This window comes from Oenanthe melanoleuca, chromosome 6, assembly GCF_029582105.1.
Source record: "Oenanthe melanoleuca isolate GR-GAL-2019-014 chromosome 6, OMel1.0, whole genome shotgun sequence".
NCBI lineage: Eukaryota > Metazoa > Chordata > Aves > Passeriformes > Muscicapidae > Oenanthe > Oenanthe melanoleuca.
In genome coordinates, this window is record NC_079340.1 from 17,507,670 (window position 1) to 17,521,149 (window position 13,480).

Here is a 13,480-nt window from a genome sequence, read left to right on the forward strand (position 1 = left end):
TTGGGGAGAATGTGAATTAGTGTATATAAAACTAGCTGAGGTCTCCCCCAGTATTTAACCATCTGCAACTAGGAATTCCTGAGCCAAAATTTACTTTTTTTTTGTTCCAGTAAAATGTATTGAATTCTTCTACCCTGAAGTGGTCAGTCTCCACTTCACAGTGTGTAAACTTTTCAGTTAAGGTGTTCCTTCTGCATGCTTGAAACACTTTACCTTCATTCAAGTCCCTGAATATTGTCACTGGCCTGTGTGGGCCAAGCCTTGGTCCTTTGTGTGCCCAGTGTTGCACGTCCTTGGGGAGAGGTTGCCCAGGACAAAGCAGCCCTTGGGGTCACTCTCAGGAGTGCCTTGGTGATGTGTAGTAGCTTGACTGCTGTGAATATGTGTTCAGATCTGGGAGTGAGTTCTCCAGAACCCACACAAGAACTTAAGTTAAATTTCTTCTATTTAAATATTTTGTGAGTCTTCTATTATACTGTTTCTCAGAATTCTATCCTTTTCTAACCAGTAATGATTTTGAGTGAAATAGATATTGCCTTTACCACACTATCATAGCCTTGCTTTGTTTCACTGTTTAAGAAAGTAGTCCTAAGTCATGATGATGAACTTGATACTTTATTGTAATTTCCTGTGTTTTCTCTGTTGGTTATTCCATGTGGTTTTAACATAACTTTCTAGCTGAAAACCAAACACAGTGTTTTTCTTAGCTGCAAAACCTTAGATATTGATCAATGGAATAAAGTTATAGAGCAGCTAGGAACACCATGCCCAGAATTTATGAAGAAACTGCAGCCTACAGTCCGAACTTACGTGGAGAACAGACCCAAATATGCTGGATATAGTTTTGAAAAACTCTTTCCAGATGTCCTTTTCCCAGCTGACTCTGAACACAATAAACTTAAAGGTAAGCTCTGTCTTCTGTGTGTTATATCTTTTACAAGTTTGAAAACTGTGATACATTGAACAGAAATGTAGCTTGGTTTTGTTCACTATAAAATCATCCTGCTAAGGCTCTAAATATTTATATCATGAGAGTGGATGAATGTGCTGACATGTGCTTGCCTCCACTTTCATATCTTTGTGAGACAGCTCCTATTCTTGGAGCTGTCTTTATAAAGACAAATAAATATCTATATTCTTCTCAATGACAGATGCCAACACAGTTTGGAGAAAAGTGGGGGGAGGTTGGAATAGAAGTTGTATAGGCAGAGAAAGATATTTGTTCTCTAGGGATGAGTATAAGATTTTTATGTTCATAATATATAGATACCGTGTAGTTACTTCAGACTTACTGGTTCTAAGGGCCACCTACTCAGTGGAGTCACTCAGTGTTTTCTGTGACTAAAAGCATGTGACAGAAAGGGGCAGTAGGTGCTTGCCTGCTGCTATTCAAAACAAGGCTGAGCTGTTTCCCATAAGGATGTCACACCAAGGGGCACTGTGTGCTGAAAATGGATAGTGGAACATGTTTGACCCCTTTCTTAACTGTGTCATTCTCTTCAGGGTTTTTTGCCATCAAATGGACCACTCTCTTAAACCTCATATTATGTGAGGGTTGTATAGACATTTAATTAGAACTTGATTACTCTGATCCTTCTCTTTAAAAGTTTGAAACACTGTATTATGTGTTCTATATATGGCAATAATCTGAACAGAAACTTTTATTTTTGCAGCAAGTCAAGCAAGAGATTTGTTATCAAAAATGCTGGTTATAGATGCTTCTAAAAGAATCTCTGTGGATGAAGCCCTGCAGCACCCATACATCAATGTTTGGTATGATCCATCAGAAGCAGAAGCTGTAAGTTCTTGTTTTAGGTCTCTGCTTAGGAAGCTGTGTATAAAGCCATCTTACTGTGATGCTTGACAAAAGATTGTTGCACATTTCATTAGGAGTTTAACTAAGCCATAGTTGTTTTTATTGGTGTTGGTAGTTATGCTTATTAGAAATAGCATCATGAATGGGCTGAGGTATCTCTCTCTGTGTTCATGTATGTCTGTGTTGGTGTATAATTGCATATCATCTCCTGAACATCTAGTCATGCATCTGAAATCTTTTATATAGGGTTCTAATCAAGCTTCAGTTGTTTGTGTGATTTGACTGCCCTTGATGGGGTTGTGAGATATTTATTTCTGGGGAAACAAAATACTTTCATTAGTTGTAGGAATTCATACTATTCTTCATCTAGAAATAAGTGTTTCAGCAAAATCTGAATACAAGATCTTGAGCTTTTAGTGATTAAAACTAATGAACAAAGGGTTTAATATAATTTTTTTCCTTTAAAATTAGTTTTAGGGTAATTTCTTATAAGAAATTATAAGCTTGTAAGAAAAATTTTTTTTTTTTTTTTTTTGAAAGCAAAGTTTGGTGATGGCCACTAAGAATAGAAAAAGCTACTTGATGTAAATGGAGCAATTGTAATTCTGTAATTGTAATTCTGCTGCTCTGTAATAGCTAGATAGAATATTTAATAATTAGCAGTAAGTAGCTAAAAAGAGCTACTTGTGCTGGAGACTGCTGCATTTAGGAGCTCTTGTACCAGGCTGATCAGTTTCTTTGTTAATTATTACAGTAACATAAGCAAATTTATTAAAAACTTTAAAGACTGTGGCAGCATCTAAAAAATTGGTTAAGTCCAAATATGAACAGATATATATTCAAGTAAATGTTACTTTTAAATCATGTTCATGTTCTGAATGGTTAATTTCATTTTTAATTCATACTGGTTTTGTATCCCTTTTGATTGCTCTATGATGAGTTAGTTTTGTTTTTCAGCCTCCACCAAAGATACCAGATAAGCAGTTAGATGAGAGGGAACACACGATAGAAGAGTGGAAAGGTAAGAAAGGCATTTAAAGTATAACAAGGCTTTTGGGAGTATGCTGGGCCCCAGTGATTATTGTTATTAAAGTTCTTCTGAGCAACCTAATAGTATTTACTTAGTCTGCTTGGATGTCAAGGGAACAGATCAGTGCTTCACAGCCTCTCAGTTGTTGAGAGACAAACTTTTCCTGCAAGGGGGATGAACCTTTAAAGTGAACTAAAGACCTGCTCATCTCAGTCACCTTTTGCAATCCATAGGACAGCATTTTTAGGGAGGGTGGCTCTTCTGGCCAAACTGCTACAATTGAAAAGGATGCAGGAGCTTGAGCAATGTAATGCTGAATTAGAAGGACAAGTCTTCATCTGTTCTTAGCTCTTCCTTTGCAGACTGCTGATTGAGTTTCCCTTACCAAAGAAGCCATTGATAAAAACTGAGTGGGCCTTAAGACACAGCTTAGCCTTAGGTCTCCAAGCAGCCTGAATGAATGAGCCTCAGAGCAGTGCCAGGCCACTGTAGCTCCAACAGAAAAGAGTGTATGTTTTTTGTATCATTTGCCAGTTATTGTGCAGCCTACAACCTGTTGTTCAAAACTAATTATGAACAGTAATAAACCTATAAAATTTAAATGGACATTTTAATGGGAGATGTATTATTTATCTAGTGTTCAATTGCAACTTCATTTTTTGCCTTCCCTTCTGTGCATTTTCAGAGTTGATATACAAAGAAGTCATGGACCTGGAGGAGAGAACCAAGAACGGGGTTATACGTGGCCAACCAGCCCCTTTAGGTTGGTTACAATAAAAGCACAGTGTGAGGCTCCACTGAGTTGTAGATCAGGAGGGATAAAGCTGATCATGATATCCAAAAGTAACCTAACTCAAAAATATGGCTCTTAAATGAGCTAACCTCTTGAATTGAGACACTGTATATTTGAGTGGAATATACAAGGCTGACACCTCTTTATTGATCAGTTGTTGATTGTTCAGTCCCCCTATCATTGTCCCTGAGTAGTTGAAACTTCATTCATTTCAATTTTTGACACACCATCTGTTAAGCCCCACATTAAAAACTTGTGGGTTTTATTTATTCTGACAGTGGATTGAGACACATCTCTTCAAATTTGCCAAAACAGGGAAAATTACCAGCCATTAGGAAGAGACAGACTAATGCAAGTACTGAACTGTGCAACTGTATCTGCAACTGATTTGCTGTTTTGTTTCTCATAGCACAGGTGCAGCAATGATCAATGGCTCTCAACACCCATCTTCATCGTCATCTGTCAATGATGTGTCTTCAATGTCAACAGATCCAACATTGGCCTCTGATACAGACAGCAGTCTAGAAACCTCAGCTGGACCTCTGGGTTGCTGTAGATGACTACTTGGTCTTTTGGGGGGTGGGAGGGGGGTCCTTTTAGTCATTAATAGGGCACTTTTAAAATTTGGTGGTATTTTTGAGTGTTTTTTCAAAAATAATCATGGAATTCATCATAAAGTGCTGTAATTTCAAACTGTAAGTTGTGTTACAAGCAGCCACTTTTTTGCTGTAATTAATTGTAAAATATTAAACCTGGTAATTTTTATTGTGGTTTTGAAATCTGCATATTTGCTTTACTATTATGCTGCTGATCTTTTTTTACTGAATTTGTAAAATTTGTTTTATCAAAGCACATATTAATGTTGTGGTCATTACCTTATGATGAATTATTTAAGATTTTATAGGTTTTCAATTTTTTAATTAGAATTTATTCCAGATGTTTTGTTCATGATATCCTTAAAAGTTTTATGCTTGGTCATACATGTGTGTCCAGGTGGAGGGGGAGAGAATTCAGTGCAGCCATCTGTAGTTTCAGGCATACTACTTGCTGGGTAGTGAACAAAATCCTCTTTTATTTTGGCCACTTGCCTAGAATATTTCAGCAAAAGCAACAATTAATGAGTTTTGTAGAGAAACAGAAAAAATCCTTTGCAAGGTTGCAGAGTCTAAATGGGTTTATGAACTTAAGAAAGCAAAGCATATCTTCAAAGCTGCAGAAATATCCAGCCTAGCAGAGTAATGTGATGTTTTCTGCAGAGTTGTGGCATGCCAAATCTTGTGATCACCATAAGACATGAGGATACTTCATGAATAACACATTGCAATGCCAATAAACTGTTTACTTCTAGCTCGTAGCCTGTTTTTGTACACACAAAATGAAGTGTATCCAGGGTGTTTAGACTGACAGGAGGGAAACTGAGTATGCTGTAGCTATACTTTCATGTGAGATGTAATTCTTGGGAGTTCTGGTTCTTACTAGTTTGGTCTGCTAAAGCAAGTGCTTTTTTTGAGTGCTTTTTGGATCAAAGAGGGAATGACATGAATGCAATAGGGGCAAAACTTCAGCTACTCTTTCTCCACCAAAAGTAACTGATTGCTAAAAACCATGAAGTGGTAGGAGAACCTCAGGATTTCTGTAGCTAATGCATTAATTGAGCAATATATGCCATCCAAAGGAGGGAGAAGTAGTGCTGTATAAATTAATATTTATCTCTTTCATTTCACCATGAGATCAGTGTAGCAGAAATCTTAGCAGTGGTTCATTTTGAGTCATATTCAGTAGTTTTCATTAATGAAGCTCCAGGTTTCAATACACTTTTTAAACAAAAGATATATTGAGATATATAGAACAGTTACTAAATAGTCATGTAAGATGGTGCTGCTCCTCACAGAAGTATTTAAACTGTTTACATTTTATATTTACAGAATGATTTATGTATAACTGACCTAAGTTTATATATGAGTTAAACAATCATTGAGAATTTATTTCTTTGGAAAATGCAGATTTTTAGTGAAGCTAGGCTGTATAATTGATTGCCTTGTGTAGATGCATATTTTGTGTAGTGAATTAGAATGTGAAGAGGAATTTAAATTAGTAAAGCTCACAAAAATGGGCATAAAAGATACAGAAGTCTTGCCAGGCACTGAGCATAAACAAATCATGTAACTGCCTACAGAGGTCATCCAGGAGTGGCTGGTGGTCTTCAGTGTGGTTCCTTCTGCTTGTTGGGTTAAATAAGCATCTTTTTGAAGTTCTAACTAAAAGAGGAAACTTTGTCTTTGCAGTAAGTTTCAGAAAAACAGAAGTGATAGTAGTGTCAATATCTAACATGTCTTTTTAAAAAACATGCAGGGTTTCAAGGAATGGTAATGTCTCAAAGATAACTCAGTTGATAAACTGCACAGTTGTTTTCCTGGCCTGGCTAGACTGCTGGTAAGTGCTGTGTGTGTAATTTTGCTTTCCTCACTTGTATCTAATATTTCAATATTGCCTTCCTAAGCCACATTTGTTAAGGCAATTATTTTTGCAGGATCCTGCCAAATTGTATATTACCTCAGAACAGGCAGGACAAGTTTGGATTCACCTAGCACTGGAATGTAGAAAATGTTGAACAGAGACCAACAGAACAGTCTGTTTTGTAATTTTTTTATCAAAGTTTAAGCTGTGAATTAAGCTGAAATTTTTGGTCAATCAACAGTACTCCATTGTTACATAGGGTCAAATGATAGTGTGGTCAGCACAGTGTGGTCAGTGTGTAATGAAGTTAAGACTGACAAAAGTAACTTCTGATGCCTCTCAGTGCTGTTAAAAACAAATTGGTTACTATAGTTCCTATTTAAATTTATTTTAGACCCCACTGGATTGCAGTGATGATTGAAATATTTTGAAACTTAAAAATATTTTTTGTTATCACTTTCCAGTGTCCTAAATATATAGTAACTGAACTGAGCTCATAAGCACTAAGGAAAATTGAGCTTTTTTTTTTTTTTCCAAGGCAAGATTAGTGAATGTGTGGAAATGCCCAGTGCAGCCTGTTGCAGTGTGAGCAAGCTGTGCTTAAAGGGATTGTTTCAGTAGGGTCAGGGCTTTGCCTGAGGAAACTGAGAGTTCACTTTTGACATCATCTTCACAGGAGTGTTGCTTTTTCTTTTTCTCTTTTTCAGTTGCATGCATTTAGGCAAATTAAAGTGATGGCAAATTTCAAAGACAAAATCGTATTCAGTAATCAAATTATCACAACAGCATCCTAGTCTTAACTTCCCTTTTTATTTGTTGAAATATAAATTTTTTTCAAATAGGTGTACACTGTCACAGCAAACAAATGGTTAACTGGAATTCAGCTGTCTTTGTCTGTTGTTAGATTATATGCTACCCAATGTGCTGTACAATTTTAAAGTATTGTTAAGTTTTACTTTAGACTTTGATTTGGAATCTTCTTGAGACAACAGGCTTCACTAAAGTGCATGCAACTTTCTAAGGCCATTCCAATCCACTGAGAGTTGATGTAGATTGAATTACCAGAGCTGTCTGATCTCTTACCTTAGGTGGGGTTCAAAGTTGGGCAGTAATAGCAAGATTGATTTCTGCCTTCTTTAGGCAGGGCTGTGGCATGCAGCAAGGGTAAAGCAGCTCTCTCCTTTTCTAGAAGCAGGTTGTTCAAGAATTTGAAATAGGGATTGGAGAGGGAATTAGTACCCTTAGGGTATACTGGGATGCTGTGCTGGGAAGTCTTTTGTTGGTGCAAGACTGTGGGTCAGAGCTGATGTGTTTGTGTGTGTGAGCAGCTGTGCTGCCCAGGCACAACTCCTGGTGGAACACGCTCAGCCCTGGGTCACTCTGCTCAGCTGAGCAGATGTGGCATTTGCCCTGCCCAAGCCTGGGCTTTTAGCTTTGAAGAACTTTCATTAAGTGAGATGCAGCAGCATCTTCCTGGGCAGGAATTCCAGCTTGGCACAGCATCAGCAGCAGAGGTATGGTGGGATGTCCCAGTTCCCCAGCACGAGCAGTGCCAGTAGGGCCCTGCTGCCTGGGGTTGGTGGGGCCAGCACTGAGCACCGGGGATGGATGGATGGATGGAGCATTCAGCTCAGCAGTGCAGGAAGAAAAATGACAAAAACCTCCTTCAGGAGGATGGTCCTACCCAGCCAATAATCCAAAGTGTATGACAGTAAATTTTTCTTGATAAAGATCGTGGGCAGAAAGGGAGAAGAAGGTTCAGCTTATACTTGGTCTTACTCTTTCAGGTTGCTAAAGGGAGTGAATTACAGTTTCTAGATCTGTTTTTATTTGCTGTTGGCAGCAGCATGTCTGTGCTGTTACATTTTATTTTCCTGTCAGTGGTTTGGTGCAGTTGAAGGAGAGCCTATCTGTATTTTTCAGTAGGATTAGAAAGAGATTTTATTGAAGCAGTGTGATAAGACTGTACTGCCTACCCAAATTTTCAATTAATTTATTTATTCTTAGTTAAGGGCACTGGATAAAAGTGGTATTTTAAGTGGTCTCTCTCACTCCCTTCTCTTTGTATGTCTGTGTTACAGAAATGTGTTATGAATCAGATCACATTGTGTTTCTACTTCTGCAGTTCAAAATTTAAGCTAGGTTTTCTTGAACTACCTCACACAAACTTTCTACGTTTCTTAAGTAAGCAAAGCTAACCCTTGCTATTGGAACTACACTGAATGTGAATAGAAAATACACCTTTAGAAAAACAAACCTATTGGCCAATGTTGAGACAATATCAGTATGTTTCTTATCTATTTCACGTAAGATGTTCATGTGTAATATATAGCTTGTGTACAGTAATGTACATCTAGATTATTGTGTTAGCTGTAAATTGGTGATTTTATTATTGTAGTCTGGTTTTGTAGGGTAAAAATAGCTTACTAGTAATGTCAGCTCATCCTTTACATTTTACAAAAGGAATAATTCTTGGTAAGCTTTGCATACAGATGAATTACTTTTGTAGGCCCAATATCTAGTCTATTTTTGAGAGTTCTTTAACTTTTATTACTAAAGTTTGAGAAAAAAAATCCCACCCCAGTTATTGTGATCATTCCTTCTGCCCTTTTTGAAGTATATTCTTCATTTTATTGTATCCCAAGAAATATGAAGGGGAAGACACACCATTAAAAATACTGGGGGAAACTAATTTTTTTCTTCCCCACATTTGATACCTTTTCCTGCTTTTCCTTTATTCCCTCCAAATAAGCTCTTGGTGGGCATTACTGAGAACATTGTGGGGTTTTTTTAACTCATTCATGCCATCAGTCATTACATGTGCACCACTGGAATGTATACATTGTTATCTAGTATGTCAGTTGGTTATAATGATATTTTAAATAAAAAACAAAAACAAAGTTTGACCACCATGCATTTAGTGTTTCTTCATTACCAGGCTGTGATGGGTTTCATATGGATTGCATAATAGGGCTCTACTTGAAATCTTATTAGTGAGAATCCTTCCTGAGAATTCATCTGTCTTTTAAGGGTAGTGTCCTGTCTTGTGAGCTCACTTGTGAGCCAAGTGCCATGTTTTTCTGTTTCTGCATTCCCATGGCCTTAGATGTGCCACAGACTGTTAACAGCCACGTGTTCAGTGTCTTTGCAACCAGTGAATCCATTCTTGCTTCCTTGCAAGAATGGATTCCTTCCTTCCTTGCTTTCAGCCACCTTAATTCCTAGAAATACAGCTGCTGAGAGCCTGTGCTGCTGAAAGAGGTAAGCCATGGGCTGCCTAGTGTATGGGAGAATCTCTCAAAACTGAGTTGAAGAAACCTGAAGGATCTGACTTCTGGAGAGCTGACTTGGATGCCTGGACCACCAGAAGTGCACTGGCACTTCTCCCACAGGTAATTCCCAACATAACACATTTGATTGCCTTTGCTTCCAGCAGGGTTTCAGTGCTTCCTTAGCAACTGCAGCTGCCCTTGAGCTGTGCTGGTGGTGCCTTTGTGTCCAGTTTCAAAGGAAAGGGACTGTGACATTGCAGCCAGCTTTATCTGGTCCAGCAGTTTGTGGGATGCTCTTCTAGAAATGAGGTGAGACTCAGAGATGCTCTTCTTTATTTGCATCAAGTGTCAGCATAAAGTGCAGCCAATTTTCAGTGATATGTTATTACAGAGCAGGGCCAGAGAGAGTTGTAGCTCTGCCCAGGATTTGTCTGGTGGCTCAGGAGTGAAACACTCCATAGTGCTGCTGGCTTCAGTGGAACTCCTTTGTGAATGTAGATAAGTTATTAAGCTATCCCTGATCATTTTCCTTTTTGTGTTAGAAATGCCACAACCTGCTGAAGTTTTCTTTGTTATTCTGGAGTGCTGCTGTTTTGCTTTATTTTAAAGTATATGCTTGTGTTGTTTGGGAGGGTTTTTTTTCACTGTTGGTGGGTTTTTTCCCTGCATAATACTGGAAGGGCTATTTCAAGCTGAGAAGATGACACAGGTGAAGCTATGGTGAAAATTTATATATTCCAAGAATCTTCTGTCATGTTTAATTAATAATAACCAAGCCTGTATCTTGTAAACACTTGCTAAGAAAGCTGACTTTTAAATCAGGGACTGTAACAAGTCAAAGGTCTGCAGAAGAAGGAGTAGTCTCCAGTTCTGGCTGTGGGGAAATGCATTGGTGGGGAAGAGTATGCAAACAGGAGTTAAAATCTAGGAAAGGGTGTATCATCTTCTTCATATCAGGGCATAGTGTTCTTTGAAGCTGTGTATAAGTGGATCTCATTTCTTCCATAATTGCCTGTATCAGGAATTTAGCATTATGGTCCTGTTCCTGCACTTGAGATTAACATCCCTGTGTGGTGCATTTTAGCATGAACTGGGTTGTTTGCAGCTTCTGGCCAGGTTTATTTACTGCAGTGGCTCATCTTCAAAAGCAGCTGAAATTTACTCCTTATGAACAAGGGCTATAGATGCTGCTGGAGCACAACAGCCAGTCTGGAACTGGTTTGTTTCACTCCTCATTTTGAGTGGATAGAGTTTCTTTGTATATTAAAAAGAATTAGTTTTATCTTGGATACCAGATTGTGTACTCTAGGATCTCATGATCCTATCCTAGATCTGCAAGTTTGAGGAGATCTGCAAGGTGGGTTTTTTAGCAGTTACCTAAGGTTAAATGCTTAGGAGAGTTACCCAGCAGTCCTGTTCACTGCTCATCTGGCATATTTGGTGTTTGGTCTCTCAGTCAGCAGGGCTCTGTTCTTGAGGTTGTAGTGTGAACTAAAGGGAGCAGTCTGCACTCAATACACACAGGAGATAACACAATATAAATAGTGTAAGAGAGCTGTGGCCTGTCAGGAGGGATACTGTTTTGGGTAGAAATAAAAGAAGGCATTAAAATTCCCTGCTTGCTATCAGTACTTGGATTAAATGTTGTTTTTTATCAGTCTTGGTGTTCTACTTACAACCTGGTTCAAAACACCCTCCAATATTAAGGTTTATCTTGTGATGACTTGCCACACTGTGCTCTTCCAGCTCAGTCACTGTTAATGCTTCTCTCACATTATGCTGCTGTTTAAAGGGCCTTCTTGTTCCTTAAAGGATCACTTGTGACCATTGGTAATGATTCCAAGGCAGAAATGGGAAAAAAAGATGAGGATGTTGCTCACACTGCTGAACCTGCAGGTGGCAGGCAGCTGCTGCTGAACGTGCAGGTTCCTGCCTCATGCCTGGGGCAGTAAGGAATCCAGGACAGCTGTAGAGCCTGGGAAGTAGGGAAAAGGTTTTGAAATAACTGAATTAACCTATTCACATGGCTTACTGTTCCACCTTGCTTGATGTTTCTTATCCAGGAAAGATTAGGTTAAAATTCTGCTTTTTGCTTGCTTTAAATGGTTTACATTTTTTATATTTCTATAGGAAGGAGAAGTGTTACAGTGCAGTAGAAACAAATTAACACCCAGATGTTTCAAATGTTGAAATACCTGGGTGTCTGTGAGATGATGAGGAGAAAGTGTATCATTCAGTATTGACTATCTCATGGTATGTACAAAACCCATTCTAAGGTTATTTCCAGACAGTGAGTCATAGTCTTCTCTAGTACAAAATGAGATTCAGGGCACTTTTTCAAAATATTTAAAATAAAGCAATCTTCTTTGTTACAGTCTATACTTCCCCTTTAGCCAGTTCATATTGTTGTGGTACTTTTTTTGTTAAAATTCTTTCTCTTTAGAGACTCCCAAGCTACTTTGGGATGTCAAAGTGCCAAGACAGAGTGAACGGTGCTGGGCTCGCAGGAATTCAGGCTGAATCTGGTGAAACCATTTCTGTGTGCAGGCTCTGCATGGCTCAGGGTGTTACAAATGCTATGCAGAACTTCTTGAAATCACTTGGAAGGGAAGGTCAGCCCTGGCAGCAAATTACCAGAACTTACAGCTTCATTAAAATGATTTTTTCCTTAGCAGAAGTAAGCAGCTTGGGATGATGGGTTGGTTGCAGTATTCTTCCTGTCCCCTCATCTCCCTGTAAGAACTAACAACAGAAATATCAGCTGGTATAATGAAATGTTATAAGGCAGGTAAGTGTACAGTGTCCAGGAAAGGTAAAGGATAGATTTCCCCCCCCTCCCCCCTTTACCACCCTGACACCCCCCACCCCAGTTAAACTAATTCCTCTTACCATAAGTTTTGCTATTAAAGTTTGGATTGTGATGTGTTGTGATGATAAGAATCTTCCATCTTCTACCTTAATACATATATCAACTCAGGAGACTTTTTTTTTTGCAGCTAATACTGCTAGATTTTTGGCTCAGAAAACCCTCAGAGACCTAGGGCAAAATGTACATGTTTAAAGTTCCACAAAGTTTGTGTAGCCAATCAGATTATTAATCACAGTTTAATTTAAAGCTGCATTTTTATAAAACACTGAAACCATTGAGTGGGTAAGGGACAATTTTAGTGAATTGTCAAGATTTTGATATTTTCAGCATGTTTGCAGACCTTGTTTTCACAATATCTTCATAAAATAATACCATTCTAGGAATGAGAAATTTGAACAAACTTTATGGAGGGAGTGGGGTGAAAACCACCTCATTAAATCCTTCTGGCAAACCTCCCGGCTGTGGTGACAGACTGGAGCTGCCACCTTCCCTGCCACAAGTGCAGGAATCCCTCAGCTCCAGGCTCAGCTTGTCTGTTGGTTCTGGCCATCCACCCACCCTGCAGGACCTTCCACTGTCCTTGAGCCAGCAAAAGGATGGTGCAGTTGAGTCCAAAGATGGCAGCAGGACAGTCTGGAGAAGAGTATCTTATGTTCTGTGGATACAGAAAGCACCCACTCTTTCTTGGCAATCTGATGCTAAATTTTCAAGCTTTATGGTCAGCAGTCTTTCCCAGCTGGCCCAAATACTATAGCACATATAAAGACAACAGGGCAATTGTCACTGAGAGCACAACCACTATAGAATTACTCATGATACATGAGTATACCAGAACAAAATATGCATTTTCACTCATTTTGTCAGGAATGGGATTTTCTATACTTGTTCTATTTGGAGACTTTAGCACTTTGACTCCCAACAGTTAAACATCCTAATGTTGAAAAAAATTCTTCCATTTCCTTCTGCAGGAGGTAATTTCTCTTCTCAGCATCTTCACGAGCACGTTCAGAATTCCTCAGCTTTATCTCCAGCATTGTGTATTTCTTTCTTTCTTGGTCCAGTTCTTCTTCTAACCTAACCACTTGGTTCCTCAGGTCTGCACTTGTTTCTTCAATTCTTAAAACCAACAGAGAGAGGAAACAAAAAAAAAAAAGGATTTTTAAAGTGGTTGGATAAATACAGCTGATAACTATAAAAACTCTAAGAGGAACAACTTAAATTTAACATATTCTAAGAGGAAGTT

At 38.5% G+C, this 13,480-nt stretch overlaps 2 protein-coding genes across 17 annotated transcripts in view; one reads left to right on the top strand and one right to left on the bottom strand.

Moving 5' to 3' along the window:
* The window catches only part of MAPK8 (mitogen-activated protein kinase 8), a 43,399-nt gene extending 34,391 nt beyond the window's left edge, over positions 1-9,008 (top strand). For 4 of the 8 annotated variants that reach the window (XM_056494612.1, XM_056494613.1, XM_056494611.1 and 1 more), the window contains 5 exons: positions 722-904; positions 1,674-1,798; positions 2,774-2,837; positions 3,532-3,609; positions 4,054-9,008. In XM_056494612.1, coding sequence (XP_056350587.1) covers positions 722-904; positions 1,674-1,798; positions 2,774-2,837; positions 3,532-3,609; positions 4,054-4,199 — 596 coding nt within the window. In that variant the 3' untranslated portion in view covers positions 4,200-9,008. Of the gene's footprint in view, positions 1-721; positions 905-1,673; positions 1,799-2,773; positions 2,838-3,531; positions 3,610-4,048 lie in introns of all 8 variants that reach the window. The other 4 variants (XM_056494616.1, XM_056494614.1, XM_056494617.1 and 1 more) reach the window with 1 other exon arrangement.
* A 3,446-nt stretch (positions 9,009-12,454) lies between these two features.
* ARHGAP22 (Rho GTPase activating protein 22) overlaps positions 12,455-13,480 on the bottom strand; it is a 123,211-nt gene continuing 122,185 nt past the window's right edge. For all 9 annotated transcript variants that reach the window (XM_056494603.1, XM_056494601.1, XM_056494602.1 and 6 more), the window contains one exon: positions 12,455-13,353. In XM_056494603.1, coding sequence (XP_056350578.1) covers positions 13,125-13,353 — 229 coding nt within the window. In that variant the 3' untranslated portion in view covers positions 12,455-13,124. The remainder of the gene's footprint in view (positions 13,354-13,480) is intronic.